General features: G+C 34.8%; 1 protein-coding gene across 1 annotated transcript in view; it reads left to right on the top strand.

Annotated features, from left to right (window-relative positions):
- LOC149776601 (uncharacterized) overlaps nt 1-16324 on the top strand; it is a 58811-nt gene extending 42487 nt beyond the window's left edge. Inside the window, exons 6-10 of the mRNA XM_089941092.1 lie at nt 1751-1892; nt 4599-4736; nt 8196-8539; nt 9799-9937; nt 11001-16324. Of these exons, the coding sequence (XP_089797218.1) occupies nt 1751-1892; nt 4599-4736; nt 8196-8539; nt 9799-9937; nt 11001-11470 (1233 nt within the window). The 3' untranslated portion in view covers nt 11471-16324. The remainder of the gene's footprint in view (nt 1-1750; nt 1893-4598; nt 4737-8195; nt 8540-9798; nt 9938-11000) is intronic.
- Nucleotides 16325-24339: the final 8015 nt, after the last annotated feature.

Below are 24339 nucleotides of genomic sequence, written 5' to 3' on the forward strand. Positions count from 1 at the left end.
AAAGCTCTCAAAATTCATGTTATCCATTCATTAACCCAATGCCTTTATCATTTGTCTAGTTATCAAAGCGATGTATTTCAAGACTTAGCACTCCACAGTTGTTTAGGTGCATCATCATGCCTGGCTTACACTTCATACAGTTATGTGCATCATCATGCCTGACTTGTACTTCACACAGTTGTTTAGGTGAATCATCATGCCTGACTTGTACTTAACACAGTTGTTTAGGTGCATCATCATGCCTGACTTACACTTCATACAGTTGTTTAGGTGAATCATCATGCCTGACTTACACTTCATACAGTTGTTTAGGTGCATCATCATGCCTGACTTACACTTCATACACTTGTTTAGGTGCATCATCATGCCTGACTTGTACTTCACACAGTTGTTTAGGTGCATCATCATGCCTGACTTGCACTTCATATAGTTGTTTAGGTGCATCATCATGCCTGACTTGTACTTCATACAGTTGTTTAGGTGCATCATCATGCCTGTCTTGTACATTTGTTTAGGTGCATCATCATGCCTGACTTATACAGTTGTTTAGGTGCATCATCATGCCTGACTTACAGTTCATACAGTTGTTTAGGTGCGTCATCATGCCTGACTTCATACAGTTGTTTAGGTGCATCATCATGCCTGACTTCATACAGTTGTTTAGGTGCATCATCATGCCTGACTTCATACAGTTGTTTAGGTGCATCATCATGCCTGACTTGTACTTCACACAGTTGTTTAGGTGCATCATCATGCCTGACTTGCACTTCATACAGTTGACGTGCATCATCATGCCTGACCTGTACCTCATACAGTTGTTTAGGTGCATCATCATGCCTGACTTATACAATTGTTTAGGTGCATCATCATGTCTGACTTGCACTTCATACAGTTGTTTAGGTGCATCATCATGTCTGACTTGTACTTCACACATTTGTTTAGGTGCATCATCATGCCTGACTTACACTTCATACAGTTGTTTAGGTGCATCATCATGCCTGACTTACACTTCATACAGTTGTTAGGTGCATCTTCATGCCTGACTTGTACTTCACACAGTTGTTTAGTACATCATCATGCCAGAGTTGCACTCCATACAGTTGTTAAGGTGTATCATTGTGCAAATTCCAATAATTAACTGACAGAATGTAGCAATCTATTAATGCAGTTATAGGTCACCAACATTAATGAATCTCTTTCAAATAAGTCGGTGTGTAATCTTTGTTTATTCATGACTCAGATTATTCAACAGAATTTATGCACTGAACTTAAGTAAATAATTGAGAGCAGACTCTAAGGATCTGTTGGTTCTATTGTCAGTTATATGTCATTCTGTTGTTGTTGTTGTTGTTGTTCTAGGGTTTAACGCCATTTTTTCAGCACAAGATAGGCTATACATGGCGGCCAGTATTAGTGGTGGAGGAAGAGCCCTGGAAAACCCAGGGAAGAACCACCGACCCACGAGAAGCTACCGGCAGGCTTTCCCACATACCCACGCTAGTCGAGCCTTGGACTCGAACCCACGCAGACAGAGGTGAGATGGCAGTGATCCGGAACGGTGAGCGTTTTAGACCACTCGGGCACTCGGGGCCCCATATGTCATTCTGTAAATCATTGCTTTCCAAAGCAATTTCAGGAATGATGGACAGTATATTTTGGTCACCGAATAAAATAGCTGGTTGAGTTTTTTCTTTTTTTATGGATGATTTTGAGTATGGTTTAATCTTTCTGCTACTTCTGCTTATATCAGGTTCCCAAGGAAAAGTGGAGGAAGGCAGAAAACATAGCCCTCATGACTCTGAAAAGTCACCCAAACATCTGTGAGCTCCTCGGAATGAAGCAGGAGAGTGGCAGGGATGGTATTATAGTGTCACTCTTCCTTGAGGATGCAGGTTAGTAGCGGTGAAAGTATTGGAATCCATGCTGTTTCATCATTTCTAAGAATCTTTATATGTTACCATTTCATAAAAAGTGGGAGACAGTATCTTTCTTTTAATCTTCAAGGTTAAAGTCGTTGATCATCATTTTTCTCATTTCTACACTTTCAGTCTAATGCCTTTTACGACATATGCATGAAACGTGGTTACTAAAAAAATGATTTGATTTCTTTATCCTAAATAATCTTTGAAAAACCTGAGAAAAATCCTGTAATTTTGTTTTGCTTAGTCTTTACACCTTGAATTGATACTAATTTCTAACAAGTTGCACCAAGAAAAATCGATTAAATGCATGAAAATCACGTTAAATTTGTAAGCTCAGCAGTTATTTCTTAATTTAGTTCTCCTGTATTCAGAATATTCCTGCTTTCACCCTGTCTGTCTTTTGACTTTTATTCCCACATGATAACGTCACTTTTACAGCATGTACCTCCATTAGAATAGGGATAGTTTGCACTTGATGTAAAGAAGAAGTCTGTCAGGTTGGGTGTCAAAAGATCAATAGTCAAAATCTGCATGACTTTAAAAAAAAATGGTTTTCTCGTAATATTTTTTTGTTCTTCTTACATCTGGGCCATACTTTGTAAAATGAAAAGAAAGTCTGTTGTTTATGGAGGTTGAAATGTCCAAAGCTGAGGTCACTATGACTGAAAGTTTAATAATGGTTTCCGCTCGTCAACATTAGTTGTGAATCACAGATTTGGATAGCTTGCTCTTAGGGTAAGGGATAAGCCTATTGGATTTGAGGGTCAAGCAACATTATTTCTTCTTCACAGACTTGGACAAAATGTTGTGAATTGATCATACTTGTTTCAAGGAATAAGTATGTGAACTAGGGAGTCTTATGGTCAAATGTCAGAGTCACTGAATGGAAGATGAACAATACTTTGTACTTGAAAGTTTCAGTTCTCAGTTGTGTACCTTCACTAAATTTTGTTGGATGATTTGCACATTTGGTACTAATAAACTTATTGATTTGGGAGTCAGAGGTAAATGTCAGTAAGATTCGAAGAATAAAATTGTTTTTAGCTCTTCTGTTTATAGACATGAAGAGCTTATGGGATGGCCTGTTGTCCACATCTGTCCATCTGTTAGCACTTAGTTTGAAAGGATTGCTGTGAAAGTTTATTAGTGTTTATTCCATGATCTAGTTGGTCCTAAGTAAAATAAGTTCTCTTAACATCTCCTGTATGGGTACCACAGTATTCATCTTGAAAATAATGTTTCTACTGCTTCTCCTAAATCGATAGTCGCATGGCCTTTTCTCTAAAAGATTTTATATCTAGTTGGTCCTTAATGAAAATGATTCCTCTTTGACATCCAGTATGGCTGCCATTGTGGCCATGCTGAGTGGATGATCATATGAAAAATTCATATGATACCTTGTGGATCCTGAATGCTAATGGCGCTAATCAGGCTTTGATACAGTTCACCTTGGTATCCTTTTGAAAATCTTTTGAAGACCACTTCTCCTGAAGGAAAATCTTATTGACTTGGTGTTTTCATCAGAAGGTTTTTTATGATGTCTAATGTTACAAATTTGATAATGAGCAAGATACATGCATCTCATTGACTATGCTTGTTTTCTCTGTGGAAGCCATATTTTGGATCCAATTTTAATAAAACTTGCAAAATGGATATATTTAATGAAGATCGTGGATAGATTAAATAATGAGCAAGATTCATTAACTAGATAATCTTGCATCAGATTGGCTGAGTGTGTTACCACTCAGGAGGTTGTATATCTAGTTTTTTTATTTATCAAACTTGTTATATATGCTTATATTATTATAATCTTGCCCCCCCCCCCATGGTACCATCCATGTCAATGTGGGGTTCTCACCGATAGACCTTTATGTTACTTAGTTGCACCTAAATGAAAATGATGCTATTTGTACATCCAATGTGGCTTTCATAACAGCTGTTATGACATCTTGTTGTCGATACTCCTCTTGACTGGATCATCATTATGCCATGCAGTTTTCAAAAGAAGACCTCAAATGATGTCTACTTTATCCTAAATAAAAATGGTGCTAATATGACGTCCAGTATTCCCACCGTAGCAGCTATTTTAAAAATCTTGTTATCACTGAAGTATATCAGAGATGGTTTTAACACTAAGCTGTTAATTGGAAGAAATTGTCCTGATTTATTGGACACATGATTAACACATGGGAGAGTGTAATTTGCTACATGATTTACACAGGGTAGAGTCTAATTTAATACATGATTTACAAAGTGTAGTCTGATTTGGTACATGATTTACACAGTTTAGAGTTGAATTTGATACATGATTGACATAGGGATGATCCTGTCTCATCTGATGCTTGATTAACACCAGGAAGAGTCTAATTTACTAAATGATTTATACATGGAGGAGCCTGTTTCATTTGCTACATTATTTACACAAGGATGAGCATGTCTGATTTGCTACAGTATTTATACAGGCAGGAGACTAATTTGCTACATGATTTAACAGGGAGGAGACTAATTTGCTACATGATTTACACAGGGATGAGACTTTCTAATTTGCTACATGATTTACACAGGGATGGGCTTGTCGAATTTGCTACATTATTTACACAGTGATGAGCCTGTTGAATTTGCTGCATGATCTACATTGGGACAAACATGTCTAACTTTGCTACATTATTTACACAGGGTTGAGCCTGTCTAATTTTGTGAGAACAAGACAACAGGAGAAACTGACCCACCAAGAAATCTGGGATATATCAAAGCAAATGTTCTGTGGACAGGTGGATCTGCATCGCCATGGAATTCTGCATTTGGACCTAAAGCGTAAGTGAGCTATTTAGAATGTTGAGGAAAATCTTGGGGCGGGGGGCAATTTTATTTTCTATTGTGTATATATGCAAACTTTCTTGAATATTTGATTATCTGGGGAAAAAAATTCAAACCAAATTCAAATGCTGCCGCAGTCTTGATGCTTTTATATCATACCAGTGAATCTTGTTAGGTATTATATGATGCTGTCATCTGTCCGGATAGGCAGGTGCTAGCCATTTGTTTTCTTCAGCATGATAATTTGAATTCTAGAAGATGGAATTCATCCAAACTTGGTCGCAATAGTTAGATCTTTTTTGGGTAAGCTGGAATATGGTCTTGCTTATTTTAGTTGATCTGAATTTTTAGTTGACATGGGTTTTGTAGCAAACAGTGCTTTTAGTCTGACTTCTCAGTGACTGATTCTTTGTATATAATGGTTGAAAAGTGGATATTTATTGCCAAAATTACACAACCTGAGTGTGTGTGATCATCATCAACCTTCCTGTTGTAAGTCTTACATACTGGTATTTGAATTTCTCATGTTCAAAAAACTACTCCTCCATTAGAATTTACTTTGAGCATTTGAGTCTATATCTGTTTTCCTCTCTCTTCCATTCTTCAGAAATGAATGCAGCACTTTTTCACTGAAAATTTCAGCATCACTTCTTTCAATGAATTACTATCTGCTCTTGATTTTTTCCCAAGTTAATCAAAATCAGTGAGACATTTCTGTCAGCCAATGAAATTGATCATCTTATAAATCTTTGGCAATGAGTACACTCTGTTTAGGATGCACTCTGTATCTGAATCTGTACATAGCAGAGACCAATACTGGTATTTTACAGCAAGGAAGTTTGCATCTTAGCAGTTCTTGTGGAGTGCTGCCTTGAAAGCTTCAACACTCTTGTCCAGGTTATTCACTGTGCAACATTTTTTTTACAAAGAAATAGTTTCTAAATTATTCAGTACTTGAACTTTTAAGAACCAAAACATGTGGAATTGTTGGTGACCTGATTGTCAACAATTCAGTTTAATGTAAACTGTCATGATCTTTTATTTTCCTGGGTCTTTTGTATGCACCATAGAGGGAATTGTGGTGCCAAAGGTGACAATTAAGGTAATTGGTGCAAGGGTGCAGCCTACAATGGATCCCGCTTGTGACATATCTTGAACATTTTTATTGGAAGTGAGTCTACTTCCTTGCATTTTAGAAACAAATTTTTAATTTATTTATAATTTGTAATATTTTTGGCACATATTCAATAGTATAAAGTAAACCGTCATGATCTTCTACCCAGGTCTTTGCCAACATCACAATGCATCATATTTTTAGTGGATTAAGTTGATTATTTTTGATGTTGATCTTGTATGTATTATCATAAAACCTCAGCTTGTCCATTTTCTTTATTACTGCATCATGTAACAACTTACATTTTCTTTTTCAAATATGTTACCTAACTGAAGTTCCTCAGAACTACCACCTCACAAATTTAGCCCTCCCAGGCTAAAACTTGTTTCCTACACAGCTGAACATTATCTGTCCATCTAGGTTAAATAGAGTGTTCTCCCCCTGCTACCAGGATTGGCATCAAATTCTGTGAATTCATCAGTCACTACTTTTGCTCATGCCAAGTAGCATACTCTTTTCAGTGAGGCATTTCAAAACTCCTACATACGTTATGTGAAGTTTTCTGTCTTCAGGTAAGTTGGAATAGTTTCATCTTAGAGAGAAGCATACTTCATCTGTAAATTTCAGATTTTTATGAAAATGAATTTTATGTTAATAATTCAGTATTACAAAAAAATATATTTTAAAACAAATTTCACATTTCTTTCATAAGGAAAGATGGTCTGACCTGACTTCATAAACAAACACTATAAGCTCCCCTTATGCACCAACAGGGGTGTTGCCCTCTGCACCACTGGAGGAAGGTTTTTGCCCTTTTTCAATCTCCTGCTACTTTCCCAGTTCCTGCTGCTACTTTCATTCTTATTGAAACCATTGTGCTAGCACCAGGAAGAGATAGCAATACTATAACAGCATGTAGATATTACATATTAAACCCAAAAAAGCTATATTTCTATATGAATTGACTCCCTTCTAGCATTGTCTGTTCTTAGGATAGAACATGTCTTTCTTACAGAAGGATATCCATCAAATTTGCAAATTCACTGGACATTAACCAAGCTTTTTTTTATTTTAACAGACTCATCCTTGTCTGTAATATCCTAAAAATCATACATCAAAGCAGTCTATTAAATTAAATTTTTCCCTTGTCTATTTAAAGAAAAGTATCAGTAAAAATATACAGCAAAATTTTAAAATATTGTAACTTTGACCTTAAAAATACAGCTCAGTAAAATGACTCAGTAACCACCATTAACTCTTCTATCATGATTTTGCACAGGTATGGTCATTTTTGTTTGCCAAGAGTTGTTGATACACTTAGTTCCACATTGATGATAAATAATGTAGATTGATGACGCTTAGCTGGTGAAGATGTTGCTATGTGTTTTCAAGAGGCTAATAAAAGAAAACAATGAGCTACCTAAATTCGAATGCTTTGTGTATGTTGTTGTCAGTAGGGATTTAATGCCATTTCTCAGCAGAAGATAGGCTGTATGTGGCAGTTGTGGAGGAAGAACATGGGGGAAAAACCCCTGTAAGAGTCACCAACCCACAAGAAGATACTGACAACGTTTTCACATATCCACAGTAACCAAGTCCAAGACTCGAACTTAGGTGGACAGAGGTGAGTTGGGATTGATCAGTTAACATGAGGGCTTTAGACCACTTCCCAATTAGGACATGGCTTTGTTTATGGAATTTGCTAAGTTGAGGACAGAAAGAAGGAAAATTAAAATTTTTAGGATCAAATGATTATAATTGGGTAGTTTTGGAAGAATTAATTTTATCTGATCACTCACAAAGTTAAAAAATCATTTGGACATAACTTACTTTACATGTGGTTAGGTAAAAATGTGCACTTTGATTAATACCCAGGTTAGAATCCTGCAATATTTTGACTAGAAGATGTGTTGCGTTGCCCGTTTTGAGATTTTTAAGGTCAAGGCTACAATATTTTAAAGTTTTGCTGTATATACTCCCCTGCTTGGTTTTGAGTCTCACATGCACATTGAGATCATAAATGGCAGCATTTTATTTTTGACCCACTTAGAAGTCAAGGTAAAAAATTTTGATGTCTGAAAGATCATTGAAGCTGTCATTAAGAAATGAAACAAAAATGAAGTCTTATTGACTATATTATTGTATGGAATATGCAACAAAATATTGTCAACTTACATTTGGACCATCTTCATGTAATTGATAGAACTCCATAATTGTGATTAAAAAAAATAAGATAAAAATTCAATAAAATAAAGAAAAAAATTGTTTACTGCATCAGTCAGGTCATACATATTATTAAGTGGAACTCATTCCTATGTAAACTTTCTTTTCTAATATTTCAGCTGACAACATTTGCATTCAGGGCAGCCATGAAAACTTAACCCTGAAGATTATAGATTTGGGGTCTGCCAAGTTATCCCAGGAACCCTTTTACTTCTGTGGAATGACCCCTGAATACCTTGCCCCCGAGGTCTGTATATGTTTCATTGCCCAGCAGCATGGTATAATGAATCTGGGAGAACAACTGATCAGTGGTAAAGCCGATGTTGCCGCTGGAGCACTGATCATCTTGTACATGATCGAGGGATATGATGTCCTGATAAAACCCATCAATAATGGCCAGACATCCTATGCTGGAAAGACGATGGCGGAGATCAAGTCATTAAGAGCTCAACTTGTCGTAACAGTATGCATCAAATAAGATGTTCTGTTTATCTATGCCACTCTTTATTCAGGCATGTAGTAATATCAAATTGTGTGTAATTTCATCTGTCCATCAGGTAATAGTCACATCCTGGACCCATAACTACTCATGCATGGAAACCTTTTCATTTAGCTAGTAAGTATGTGTGTGTGTGTGTGGATAAAGACTTTGTTCATATGTATGTGAACTAGACAGTAAGTCTCATCCCATAGATATATCTATGTATGGACATGGCAGTGGGATATATAACACAATCATCATCTCGTTCAAATGTCAATTTTACTGCAGTGGAAAATTTAACAAACCTGTTTCCAAGTCTTGACTAAACTTTTCAACTGAATGTGATATGTAAATAAAACTTTGCCAAGATATACATTATGTCAAGAAAGTGCAGCGTGCACAAGTCACACTTCCAACCCGAGGTCAAGGTCATGATAGATTAGACTTTAAGTAAGTTATACATCCTGTCCAAAATTTTATTCTTGTTCCTGAACTTCTTGCAGCTTCATTGGTGGAACTTAAATATGTAGAGTTTGTCACCTTTTTAATTTTAACATGTCTTTCACTTTGCCTATGCATCATTTGCATTATAAATTTCATTACAGCTCAGTAACATTTGAGGAAATTCAAGGATTAAAACCAAGTTTTGTATGAATCTTGCCATTCCTTCCACTTTACCTGTCAATCAGAACTTGTCAGAATTTCACTGACATATGGCTATTATGGGACTTCAGCAGTTTCAGCTTGCATCTTAAGCCAGCAATTTTGAAATTTTCTTAAAGGTTTGGTAGTATCTTGGATTTGAAGTCACATTCCCACATTGGAGATTTTTACGAATTTGTTTGATAACACACAAACTCACAAATACATACAAATGTCTCCAACCAATTAGTTTGATAAGACACACATACACACGAATGTCTTTGTTTCATATGGTGCTTTTGTTATATATATTCCTCATGCCTTAAAAAGTGAAAATTATTGAGGTTCCTTTGACTTGTGTAAATTCAAGTCTGTAAAGCATATTGAAGGAACAACTGCTTATAAATCATTGTATTGCTATACACCTAAATTATTGCCTTCAAAAGAGACAGTATATCAAAATCTTTCTCCATAGCATAGAAGCCAGTGGGAAAAAAAATCTGTGACAATACCCTTATCATTCTTACATCTCTCTCAGTGTCACCCAATATGTGCAGTTCATAGAATTTATATGCCTTATGTTCTATTTCCCTTTTCAGCATGCATACAACCCCAACCTTGCCAGCCATCTGATTAGTGATGGCATTGATATGAATTTAAGGGAACTGTTGAACGGCTGCTTGGTAGGAAATCCAGAGGGACGATTTTCCTCACAACAGGCCCTGCAGTTTATTGAGGGTATGCCAGTGACTGTCATTATTGTTTAGTTCCATTGCCAATAAAGTTGGGTGGGGATGTAGTATTTTTCCTTTTCAGTTATATGTTCATTTATTTTTCTGTCAAACTTTCAGTAGTTTGGATTCATTTTCACCAGCATCAATAAAAACTGGAAAGTAGATGTGTGTCAAAGAGATAAAGTTGGCGAAATTAAAATCAGGTCAATATGACTGAATTTTCAAATTTGAGAGAATTATGGAAGTGATCAGTTCAGGACCACAGAGTAAATTCAGTCGTTGGAAATAGACTTGTGCTGTGTAATCAGTTGGAGAACACAGTAAATATAAGGGTTGGAAATAATAGACTTGTGCTTTGTAATCAGTTGGAGAACACAATAAATGCCAGGGTTGCAAATAGACTTGTACTGTGTAATCAGTTGGAGAACACAATAAATACAAGGGTTGGAAATAGACTTGTGCTGTGTAATCAGTTGGAGAACACAATAAATACAAGGGTTGGAAATAGACTTGTGCTGTGTAATCATTTGGAGAACACATTAAATACAAGGGTTGGAAATAGACTTGTGCTGTGTAATCATTTGGAGAAAATAAATACAAGGGTTGGAAATAGACTTGTGCTGTGTAATGAGTTGGAGAACACAATAAATACAAGGGTTTGAAATAGACTTGTGCTGTGTAATCAGTTGGAGAAAACAGTAAATACAAGGGTTGGAAATAATAGACTTGTACTTTGTAATCAGTTGGAGAACACATAAATACCAGGGTTGCAAATAGACTTGTACTGTGTAATCAGTTGGAGAACACAATAAATACAAGGGTTGGAAAAGACTTGTACTGTGTAATCAGTTGGAGAACACGGAGTAAATGCAAAGGTCAGAAATAGACTATTGTTGTGAGATCATTTGTGGAATACATGCAGTAAATACAAATTTCAGAAATAGAATTTTACTGGGCAATCAGTTCGAGAACACACAGTAAATACAAAGGTTAGAAATAAAATTATGCTGTGTGAGCAGTAGCTCATTTCATAAACACTGAATATCCTATTTTAATAAATATTTCAGAGAGAACAAACAGAACTAAAGACCCACAGCTGATATCCAGCATGGCTGCCCTTCTTAAGCAGTTGGAAGCCAATGTTGGTTCTAAGGATAAATTTAGAGTGGCACAAAGTAATGGACATTTTCAATTCTTGCGACACCAGAACCAGCAGGGTAGGGGAGTGTTACGGACTTTCCAGCAGACCACACAGGCAGGGGTAAGAATGTTTGGCCTCAAATCACAGCAGGATCCACATGGGACCAACAACTTCTCAGTCAAGGTCATCAACAGGAACAAACATAGAGACAAAAGCGAACCCTATCCAACCCATAAGCGTTCTAGTTGCTCAGCATCTGAAGACCTGTATACAAATGGGACCATTCTTCATCCAAATGCTGCTGGTGTAATTCCTACCACAGTGAATCCAGAGGCCTACCCAGCTGCATCAGATGGTCATGGTGGAAACCTGCCCAACTTCGATGTTTTAGAGTGATTTTTCTCCTTAACATATGATGACTGTAGTGGCTGGTTTAATTTACCATCAGCACATATTACAATTCAGATACCATACAATACCAGAAATCTGGGTATTTTTATATAGCTTTTTTAGCTGATTTGGTATGAATTTGAGTACATATATTTTTATGTAGTTATTTTTGGTCTTAATTAAAGTATATTTGTTTCTCCAACAAATACATTAACATTACTCTCTGTTACCTTTAAATCCAGCCCTTACTGAAAGACTAAGTATCCTTTCCATCTATACAATCTGTGGACAAAGGGAAGTAACTCTTTTGTGTCAACTCGCCTTTACACCAGATGGCTGCTGATAGCTTGGATGTAACCAGTTTTAACTTGGGCTAGCTACCATCATCAGAAACCTCTTGCAGTCAAAATTTATACTTAATTTCAACCATGCACTTTTCCTTTTAAGTGATATAGTAATTCAGAATGTTATTTTATATTGTGCATATAGTGTATGTTCTTTCTAGTGAATTTATAAATATTTCTTTTGCATTTACCATTCTGTTCATTACACAGGTAAAAACCCATTATAACTCGATTCCGCTTATAACATGATGGCAGCACGGCTCCCATTTTTTTTTTATTTAAGGTGACCTCTCTTTTTAACATCCTAAATATGTGCTCTTGGAAAAGCCAATTATTCGTATCCCTAGCAGATTTTTAATCCCAGAACTGCATTTAATGTTGTTTTAACTCCCAAAATTTTCCAAAACAACTGATATATGATCATCGGGTTACTTAAAACTGTATGACGTTGAAATTGCAAAGCTCATTTTCTGTGAGGAAGTTTTTCAAAAATTTTTTTAATGTGATCCCGTTTATATTGTGATATTATTCTTTGGACCCCGAGGATCGCATTATAAAGGGTTTTACCTGTATTATGTAATGTTGATTGGTAACATGCATTTTCACTCATATAATTGTTGTGCACTCTTATATTTCAATTTATTTCAAATGGAGAATTTTTAAAGACTAGTGAGACATCATTAACATCATACCACTCTGAGCAACCATTCCCCAACTGGCTAACTTCTTTCTATTTCTGTTGGAAAAAACGTTAGTACCGATCATATATACCACTCCAAGATGCAACAAGACGTCATGGGAGGGACAATATTCGCCACTTCATGGATAGTTCCATCTTGGTGGCCAATTGTGATTGATATATATATATATATATATATATATATATATATATATATATCCAGACCATTCTCTCCCTTTTTCCCAAAATGGAACTTTGATGGGTCTTTACATGGCTCTGTATGCATGGTGACGGAGATAATGCACTCAGCATGGATCCAAACTATGTGGCAGTTCCTCTCTGGTGGCTCAGACATTCTAAAGCCATAATGTTCTTTCATTTGTAAAAACAGGTTGCTGTTTCAAGGCAACCAATAAGTCACTCTCTTTCCATAATGAACCTGTTGAGAGAAGCAAAGCTTCATGACCCCTATGTGCCCTCAGATATTACTTGAGGTACATGGAAAAAATATCCACATCAGCATAAAGACTATTCCTATTGCAGAAAAGCAAGACATAACCCCACAAACATTGGTCGCTTGGCTAAAGGAAGTTATTAGATCAGTGTACTCTGAAGTCTTTTAAGTTAAAAATAATGAACATTTTGGTTAACAAAATGCAAGTCATTTCAACGAGCCTGGCCTTTGAACATTTTGTTTCAGTTAGAGATATAGTGGAGTATATTTGGCTGGCCTGCACATCCACTATCCCCAGTTTCTGTCTGTGTGACTTGGCCATGCAAAGGAGAGCCTAATCTCATTGGGCCACTGGTAGCTGTCCAGGCAGTTAACTTGCACCATTCATGAAAGTGCAGCTGCAGATCCAGCATGGACGTGCCCATTTCACTCTATTTGCTTGAGGGATCTCTCTCACATGTGTTTAAAAATTGTCTTATTTTGTGCAAAACTATTGTAGGGTGAAGTTCAGCTTGCATGAGAGCAACAAAGCTACCACTGGGTTATATAGGTAGAGGTAGTATGCTGAGCATTTAGTTCTCAGGCAATAATGTGATCAGGTAACGATATGACAAAGAAATTTTTCTTGAAAATTATGTTTGTTTGATAATACTTACCAGATCATATTACCTATGTAAAACTCCCACTCTTGACTGCAATGCAGGCAATCCAAGGTCTTGGTCCTGTTAAAACTTGTTACATCTGGGATTCCAGTGGTCACCAAGAAGGTATCAAGGAGAGTTATGTTGTATGTTATATGGCCTGAAAGGGGTGGGTGTGTATTTTTTGTTTCGGTGAGGGCAGATTTGGGGTAGCAGAGGGTAATCCTGATGTTAATGTGATCAGGTAATGTATCATCAAAGAAACATAATTTACTAAAAAATTTGTTTTTTTATATACTTTAAATATTTTGGTCTATAATTGGGATTAAGATGATTGTTAGTGCAAAAGTCTGTATTAAATTCTACAACAAAAATTAAATTAAGTTGGATGGAATCATGGTTTATTGGATATACTATGTTTTGCTATATAAAATAAGAATTAAAACAATTAATTGGAATATTTGCTTGATGGGTATACTAGTGAAAGAATGCAACAAAAAAAAACATCTTTGGATGCTCAAAAGTTTGATTGCATTTGTGTGCATGTGTTGATGTTCGAGAAACCAGCAACACTTTTAAATTCATTAGCAATAAAAATTTCCAGATTTAAAGTGACCATCATAATGTTGTCTGATACTGTAATAATGTACGTTCAGAAATGGAGAAAAATCAAGCTTTCGTGTAGAACTTATCTTGTCTACTCAATTGGTTGCATGATAGGTTTCACAGCCTTGATATATAGCCCACGATGGAGAAGATGAGTTTTATTGTAGATATATAAATACATGTAGTGTTTGTTTTGTGACTTTTTTTATTCAAAATTTTATTCATAAATCATCAGTTTATTTTAATGCACGATAGATTTACCTCAGAATGTATAAGTATAAGGTTATCATCAGGAGCTCAGAAGAGTCTTGTTTATCAGTAATAGTGCATATGAATGAGACAGTCAGGCATCAGATTGGCTAAGCTTGTTATATGATCAGATTTGGCTCGAACTTGCTTAGTTTACAGCATTAAAATCTCAGGAATTTTATTAAGAATGATGTATGCTAATACTAATGACACATTTGACATTTGATTGGTTGAACATGGCACCAATTTAACAGCTCAATTTCCTATCAGATATTTTTTTACTTTCATACCATATATTTCTCTACTACTGTCCAGAATCCATTATAGCGATCACAAAAAATTGTTTTGACCTAAAACCATGAAATTTGATAAATTTTATAATGGTCATGACATTTTCAAGCAGTTGAAACAGTTTTTCCATTGTTTATATGTTTTTGGGCTCTGACATTTTTAACAAAATTATTGTTTACACAGTTTAGTAAAAAATCACTTGAGATTGATATTCATATCAATAGGCCTATTTAGGATAATTTTTAAAACATAATTTTTGAGCTATCAGGGTTGTTTTTGAGTACAATTTAGGAAAAACCTTTTTGAGGTAGACATATATTTCAGTTATGCAGACATTAAGACTCTTTAAATGATTGAGCTTTGTTACCACTTTAGTGGCTGGTCATATTTTGAACAAAGGTTGTAAATGCATACAAGTTTCCATTATAAAGATATCAGATGAGTTTGGTTATGAGTGGTTAATGGGAATACAAATGAAACTATCGGGAATTTTATTGGCTGACCTTGCTACCACTATAGTGGCTATGTTCTGCATCAGAATTTCATGTGTAGCTCCTGGATAAATAGGAATATTTAGTTAAAGACGTATATGCATATGGGGGGGGGGTTCTTATTTTAGCTAGGTGAGTGATGTCAGCTCCATTTGGGCCTCTTGTTAATATCCATATTGCGTGACAAATAAAGTTCACAAGATGAACAAGTTAACAGTTACATATGAGGAATACAGAGCTCCCTATAAATACACCTTGAAACTTCAAAATGCTTGTCTTGGACCCCAGTATTCAAAGGCTGCATCCTATAGACTTGTTGTACCAAGCCCAGGACCCTCGGTTTTCAGAAACTGTAAATACTGTGGAAGTACAGTCCCCAGAAACAGATGAGACCAACACATAATATCTGTACTCAAAGACATTTATTATAGCAAAGTTTTATTGATTTATTTTTACTGTAATGAATTTATACCCATTAGTGGACTCCATGATCCAGATGTTACCGTCAGAACGTCAGATTTCTTGAGACTAATATCTGTGACATCTTTTGTCAGAGGCCAAAAGAGAACTCTGATTCAACTGGTGGAACAGTTTTCTGATATCTGGTAACTGATTAAGGGGAATTACTTGTAGATTTACTTGCTGTTATCTGCTGTTAAAACCTTTGAATTACTGAGACTCTGCAGATATTTCTACATTTTGAGTCTTCTGTAATTAATTTTAATTTTACTCCAGCATATGGCAGTAGATTGTGAATTTTTTTAAATCATGTAATCAAAGCACAACTGCACCTTAAACATGATGTTAAAACGTCTAGCTTTTTGTATACCTGAAATTTTTTTTTTTACAAATTTATGTGTCAGCTATTTGACTGTAATTAGCGCCAAGCACCAAAAATGAACATAATTAGACCACTCTCTTTAAGAGATTTTGAGAAATAAGTATGAAAAACATTTGAGTTGAAAGAACAGATTGCTGATCATGTGACAGAATGACTGTTGCCAGCTTGTATCATGATTTGTTTAATTTCTTGTTTCTAATGCTGTCCTCTATTCCTTACCTTTCTTTTCTGGCTAGATGAATACATGTCTTTAAAAAGTTAAAATGTTTCTTTTTTATGATTAGTAGAATTTTGCAATTGAGTGTGCACATCCACACTTGTGTTAAAGTCTTTTACTTTCTAGATAATAAAAAGCATCCACACACCTTAGATTAAGGTCAGACAGTATTAAGTCATTTACTTGTTAGCTAAATAAAAGCATCAACACTAGATTAAGGTCAGTATTAGTCATTTTCTTATTAGCTAAATAGAAAAGCATCAACACTAGATTAAGGTCAGTATTAAGCCATTTTCTTAATAGCTACCTTTAGTGGTTGGAGCATCCACCTCAGATGCAGGAAGTCTTGCGTTCAATCCCTGGCCAAGTCATACCAAAAACTTATAAAATTGTACTAACAGCTGCCTCGCATGGCGCTCAGCATTAAAAGGTTAGTGTTAGGACTGGTGAGCCTGGTGTCAGGATAATGTTACTGGGTGGGACATCATGCTACATGTCTATGGCATTAAGCCCCATTGGTAGACATCACTATAAACTGCCACACTGGAGACATCATAGCGACCACATTTTTTTAAAAGCTACATTAAAAATCCAAATCACACACACACACGTACTTATTAGCTAAATGAAAAAGCTTCCATGCCCTAGATTACAGTCAATATTAAGTCATTGTCTTATTACTTAAATAAAAAGCATCCACACACTAGATTAAGGTCAGTATTAAGTCATGTATTTATTAGCTAAATAAAAAGCATCCACACATTAGATTAAAGTCGGTATTAAATGATTTACTTATCAGTTAAATAAAAAGTATCCATACACTTGATTAAGGTCAGTATTAAGTCATTTATTAGCTAAATAAAAAGCATCACACTAAATTAAGGTCAGTATTTAAGCTGTTATTAGCTAAATAAAAATATCCACACACTAGATTAAGGTCAGTATTAAGTCATTTACTTAATAGCTAAATGAAAAGCATCCATACACTTGATTAAGGTCAGTATTGAGTCATTTACTTATTAGCTAAATAAAAAATCATCCACACTAGATTAAGGTCAGTATTAGTTAATTAGTTATTAGCTAAATAAAAAGCATCCACACTAGATTAAGGTCAGTATTAGTCATTTAGTTATCCAAATGAAAAGCATCCACACTAAATTAAGGTCAGTATTAGTCATTTAGTTATTAGCGAATTAAAAAGCATCCACACTAGATTAAGGTTAGTATTAAGTCATTTACTTATTAGCTAAATAAAAATACATCCACTCACTAGATTAAGGTCAGTATTTACCAGTAAGTCATTTTCTTAATAGCTAAATAAAAAAGCATCCACACACTAGATTAAGGTCAGTATTAAGTCATTTACTTATTAGCTAAATAAAAAGCATCCACACACTAAATTAAGGTCAGTATTAGTTATTTAGTTACTAGCTAAATAAAAAGCATCCACACTAGATTAAGGTCAGTATTAGTCATTTAGTTATTAGCTAAATAAAAAAGCATCCACACTAGATTAAGGTCATTATTAAGTCATTAACATATTAGCTAAATAAAAAGCATCCATACACTTGATTAAGGTCAGTATTAGTCATTTAATTATTAGCTAAATAAAAAAGCATCCACACACTAGATTAAGATCAGTGTTAGTTATTTACTTAATAGCTGAATAAAAAAAAGCATCCACAGACTAGATTAAGGTCAGTACTAGTCATTTAGTTATTAGCTAAATAAAAAAGCATCCATGCACTAGAATAAGGTCAGTATTAAGTCATTTACCTATTAGATAAATAAAAAAGCATCATTAGATTAAGGTCGGTATTAGTCTTTTAGTTATTAGCTAAATAAAAATTATCCACACTAGATTAAGGTCATTAAGTCATTTACGTATTAGCTAAATAAAAAGCATCCATACACTAGATTAAGATCTGTATTAGTCATTCATTTATTAGCTAAATAAAAAGCATCCACACTAGATTAAGATCTGTATTAGTCATTTAATTATTAGCTAAATAAAAAAGCATCCACACTAGATTAAGATCTGTATTAGTCATTTAATTATTAGCTAAATAAAAAAGCATCCACACACTAGATTAAGATCAGTGTTAGTTATTTACTTAATAGCTAAATAAAAAAGCATCCACACACTAGATTAAGATCAGTATTAGTCATTTAGTTATTAGCTAAATAAAAAAGCATCCACACACTAGATTAAGGTCAGTATTAAGTCGTTTACTTATTAACTAAATGAAAGCATCCACACACTAGATTAAGATCAGTATTAGTCATTTAGTTATTAGCTAAATAAAAAGCATCCACACTAGATTAAGATCAGTATTAAGTCATTTACTTATTAGCTAAATAAAAAAGCATCCACACTAGATTAAGGTCATTATTAAGTCATTAACATATTAGCTAAATAAAAAGCATCCACACACTAGATTAAGATCAGTGTTAGTTATTTACTTAATAGCTAAATAAAAAAGCATCCACACACTAGATTAAGATCAGTATTAGTCATTTAGTTATTAGCTAAATAAAAAAGCATCCACACACTAGATTAAGGTCAGTATTAAGTCGTTTACTTATTTGATAAATAAAAAAGCATCATTAGATTAAGGTCAGTATTAGTCTTTTAGTTATTAGCTAAATAAAAAGTATCCACACTAGATTAAGGTCATTAAGTCATTTACGTATTAGCTAAATAAAAAGCATCCATACACTAGATTAAGATCTGTATTAGTCATTTAGTTATTAGCTAAATAAAAAGCATCCACACTAGATTAAGATCAGTATTAAGTCATTTACTTATTAGCTAAATAAAAAAGCATCCACACTAGATTAAGGTCATTATTAAGTCATTAACATATTAGCTAAATAAAAAGCATCCACACACTAGATTAAGATCTGTATTAGTTATTTAATTATTAGCTAAATAAAAAAGCATCCACACACTAGATTAAGATCAGTGTTAGTTATTTACTTAATAGCTAAATAAAAAAAGCATCCACAGACTAGATTAAGGTCAGTACTAGTCATTTAGTTATTACTAAATAAAAAAGCATCCATGCACTAGAATAAGGTCAGTATTAAGTCATTTACCTATTTGATAAATAAAAAAGCATCATTAGATTAAGGTCAGTATTAGTCTTTTAGTTATTAGCTAAATAAAAAGTATCCACACTAGATTAAGGTCATTAAGTCATTTACGTATTAGCTAAATAAAAAGCATCCATACACTAGATTAAGATCTGTATTAGTCATTCATTTATTAGCTAAATAAAAAGCATCCATACACTAGATTAAGATCTGTATTAGTAATTCATTTATTAGCTAAATAAAAATCATCCACACAAGATTAAGATCTGTTTTAGTCATTTAATTATTAGCTAAATAAAAAAGCATCCACACTAGATTAAGATCTGTATTAGTCATTTAATTATTAGCTAAATAAAAAAGCATCCACACACTAGATTAAGATCAGTGTTAGTTATTTACTTAATAGCTAAATAAAAAAGCATCCACACACTAGTTTGAGATCAGTATTAGTCATTTAGTTATTAGCTAAATAAAAAAGCATCCACACACTAAGTTAAGGTCAGTATTAAGTCGTTTACTTATTAGCTAAATGAAAGCATCCACACACTAGATTAAGATCAGTATTAGTCATTTAGTTATTAGCTTAACTAAAAAGCATCCACACACTAGATTAAGATCAGTATTAAGCCATTTACTAAATTACTTATTAGCTAAATAAAAAAAGCATCCACACACTAGATTAAGGTCAGTGCTAAAATCTTGTACTATCTAGCTAAAGGGAGTCTCCTGTTTCAGTAGATTAAGAGATTACTGATGACAAAACACATTTTCCATTTTTAACCCTATCAAAATATGTGTAGAATTCCTGCAGACAGGTTGTATGCTTAGCACTATTTAAACTTAAAGATTTGATGCAATAGACATATTGCAAAAGCTGGAGACTGCTTCACCCACTAATTGGCATAACAATAAAGAAACTTAACAAACAATATTTTAGAAATTTTACATTTTTGTATGTTGTATGTAGAAAGTTAATACACTGGACCTCTGTCCAATTGCTTCTTGCTTGTGAAGTCTAGATGTAATGATGTTCAGAGATTGCATCAAGCAATAATCACTCATACCATCCTGTTCTTGAGTGCTCCACACACTTGTAAAATTGTTGTACACAAAAGTCTTCATGCATTAAATTTGTGTACCTTGTACATTTTGTATTCCCCCCACCCACCCAAGTCTGCTTGGTGAACACAACTGAAAGACTCATTCCACTTAAGGTATTAAGGTATAAATACTTCTAATATCAACCATAATATAAAAATCTAAAACACTAATTGAGGACCAGGATAAGGGTCATATCAATGGAAATTTCCATCAAACAGTAAACAAAATCTGTTTGTAGAAATTTCTGAGGTCAGAATCAAGGCTGTATCTAGAACTTGCAGGTAGGCCCAAACATCTACATTCAGTTATAGATAAAGTTCAATCACAATACATATATATATATATATATATATATATATATATATATATATATATATATATATATACATATATACATAACACATACAGTTATGGTCAGAATACAAATTAAATATGACGAGCAGTAACACGATTTTCAATATGGCTACTGTGGTGGCCATATTAGATGTCTAAGCAACATCATTTTCATTTAGGCCCAAGTAGACCATGGGATGAATGTGTGTAATGTTTCATAGCAATCTTCCAATTAGTTCAAGAAAAATAAACGTGTGAATGGGCGACAGACAAAATACCATCCCATAAAATTTTTTGGTCTATGTCCAACATAACTGGATGACAGACAAAATACCATCCCATTAGCACTTTTGGTCTATGACCAATATAGCTAAAAACGGTTTTCACCCAAACTTTGGGTTCTCCTCCATCTTCTTTTTCCAAACTTTGGCATGTACTTGGGGTGAGGAGAACCCTATTCATTTGGGATCCATTGGTCATGGTCACTGTGACAGATAAAAATGGTTTCCACACAGCATTCGTTCTACATTACATTCATGGACCAAACTTTGTGGATACCTTGTACTTGGGGTTTTAAAAAAAAAAGAAGCCCATTGATTTGGGGGGGTCAGACAGTCGTATGGTCAATGTGATTGAAAAAAGAATTGTTTTTGCTTGAATCGACAAATCACTTAGCTGCTGTTTATTTTTGTTAAGAGTTGTTGCCTTTTTGTTTCTAAAATTGCTGTTGGCGGCTTTGCGTAAATCCTCATTCATTGAATGAATTGGACCATCAGAGCTTGCTGACGAAATCTAAACATCCGACGGATTTTAATTACACATTTCCAGTTGCAAATAAACTTCAGATTTCGTACAAGCACAACATCATTGTGTTCTGGTCCTGATATTTGGTACAGACATGGTACACACTGGTAAGGTAACAACTACTCGCCAAGCACTGACAAAGCTTCCGGTACAAATGAACAATCGTTATGAGCGTGGTAAAGTTGTTCAGGGTCTTCTAATTCAATTCTTTTAAAAATGTCCGATGTCGCTTTTACTTTTGTACTCTTTTTTTTTTAATGTGAACATGTGTGAGATCAATCCACTGAACTCGACCAACAAGTAACAGTTGCACAGTTGCCCATAAATACAGATTATTGATATATAGATACATGATGTAATTGTTTGGGTAGTGGGGTCATACCCGCCTACATTTGCGCGCATATCGATGACTGAGCATTGATATTTCACCAGGAAATGAGCGCACGATATCGATGAGCAATTCTAACTAGATTTTGGTTTCCGATAGAAGTTCATCCAAAGCAATTCCCGGTGACATAAGCGATAGCGAGTATTGAGCTTGTAGACTCGCATATCAGTGTCACGAAATGCTTCAAAGACATCTGCAAGCAGCAACACATATGTGCGCAAATATAAATCGTATAGCCACCCGTGTTTATGCAATCAAATGCGGACCAGACACAGCGTGGGCATAGTCGCTGGTGGAAATGCCTTCAAAAGACAATTGGGAATAAAATACTTTAGTCGGTGGCAACTTAGTTCCGGTAAACTTGGCTAAATGTAATATGCACGATTTCTAGTTGACAGGTAAGTGTTATTGGTTCAATGTCAACAAGTGATTTTGAAGTTTTCTGCTACTGTTGTTGTTGTTGTGGGGTTTAACGCCATTTTTCAGCACACGATAGGCTATACATGGCGGCCAGTATTAATGGTGGAGGAAGAACCCGGAAAAGCCCGGAAAGAACCACCGACCCACGAGAAGCTACTGGCAAGCTTTCTCACATGCCCACATTTTCTGCTACTAGATTATTAACTAATTTTTCCAATGAGGAATTTAAAAACTATAACGAATCGACGTACAGTACATTTTAATTTTAAACATCATGAATTCCTCCATTTTGTTAGGAATTACGTTTATTTGTGCCTTTGTCGCCGATCATGCTACTGATTGCATGATTAAGTGGTTATCATGTATGAAACACTACAGGAATTTTCGTTTGTCTTCGATTAATTCCTAACTCTAAATTGCATGCGCTCTGTGCAGATTATATATGCCGGTGATGTGAGAGTGGCCATGAACTCTGCTTGCATTTTCAGTTTCATCGAATCCAACATCACATATCCAGCAATGAGTGGCCTCAGAAAACTTGCCACCGATCATAATCATGTCAGCGGCCGGAGAGATTTATTGTCTAATCCATTTCGAAGTAACTTTGCGCGATTTAATAAACACATCAACTGAATCCTTACCACGATACGACATTGGCGGCTGATTTTGCCCGTCTCATCTGACAATAGTGCAACAAAACCAACCCGTATGGGACTTGTTCAGCGATTTATGTTGCATAGTCCATGGAGTAGAGCTTTCCACTGAAACGTTTAAGCATTCAAAGTTCATATAGATGATATATTTTATTATCAATTTTCATTGTACTGCTGTGAACTTCAAAATGCCTTTACCAGGATCTGGCATAATCATAAGCTAATGTTTTTGAAGATTCCACCGCAATAAAAGCCATTGTAGTCAAGAAGTTGTTGGTTTGTTTTGTGTGTGTGATAATTACCTCGTGGTTTTCTAATTCACCACTGTGCTTGTGAAACTTAAATTCAGGTAATTGTAATTGCTATGCTTTCAGTAGCAATGGCACGTATAATACATATAAAGTATACTCAGTGGCCTCAATTGTATATAAATGAGCTTTGCTCATCATTGACCGTTAGAACCGGTTGCACAACCATTAAGTCCTAATAACGCAACTATATATATATATATATATATATATATATATATATATATATATATATATATATATAAAATTATACCAAGATCAGAAACTGCAATCGCTTTAGTCCTAGCTATCATCTCATTTATTTATGTGTCCGTTTCAGCAGTCTGGCGTTTAATCAATAGTATCGTGTGTTTGTGCAACTCTTCTTCGACGAATGCGATAAAACTCGTGAACATATCTGGATGATCTGCAGATCCTCATTAAATGCATGGTCGAGCACTTGTGCCATCACGATATGCGAGCAAAGTGATTTGCAGTATTTATAATGGCATGTTCTGCTGCATAATTAATGATTTCCAAAGCATAACCTTTACAGTTATTAGGTCTCAATATCATTGAACTTTTGATATACGCGCCGTTTTATCTGATTGGTTGATTTTTCCTCTTACTAAAGTTTGTTTTCCAATCTCCGCTGTTTATATCCGCGGCTGTATATTCAAGGAATATATTCCTAAGTAAAAATGGCTTCAAAATCAGTCAAGATAAAGTACAAAGATGGACTGGAAAACCTAGTTTTGGAAAGATACGAGTCAAAGCGAAGTTTAATCGGTGGAATAAATGCGCATGAAATGGACGAAGGAAAAGTGACAAGTAACGTACAGTGCCTTTGGGGGAAAATCTATATTGACATTTTAAATTATTTACACTCGAATATGACCAGATTGTCTATATTAGTATCCAATAGTACCAGAATGTACATTAGTATCCAATACTGGCAGACCGTTTATAGTAGTATCCAA

This window comes from Sinohyriopsis cumingii, chromosome 18, assembly GCF_028554795.1.
Source record: "Sinohyriopsis cumingii isolate HCF-2022 chromosome 18, ASM2855479v2, whole genome shotgun sequence".
NCBI lineage: Eukaryota > Metazoa > Mollusca > Bivalvia > Unionida > Unionidae > Sinohyriopsis > Sinohyriopsis cumingii.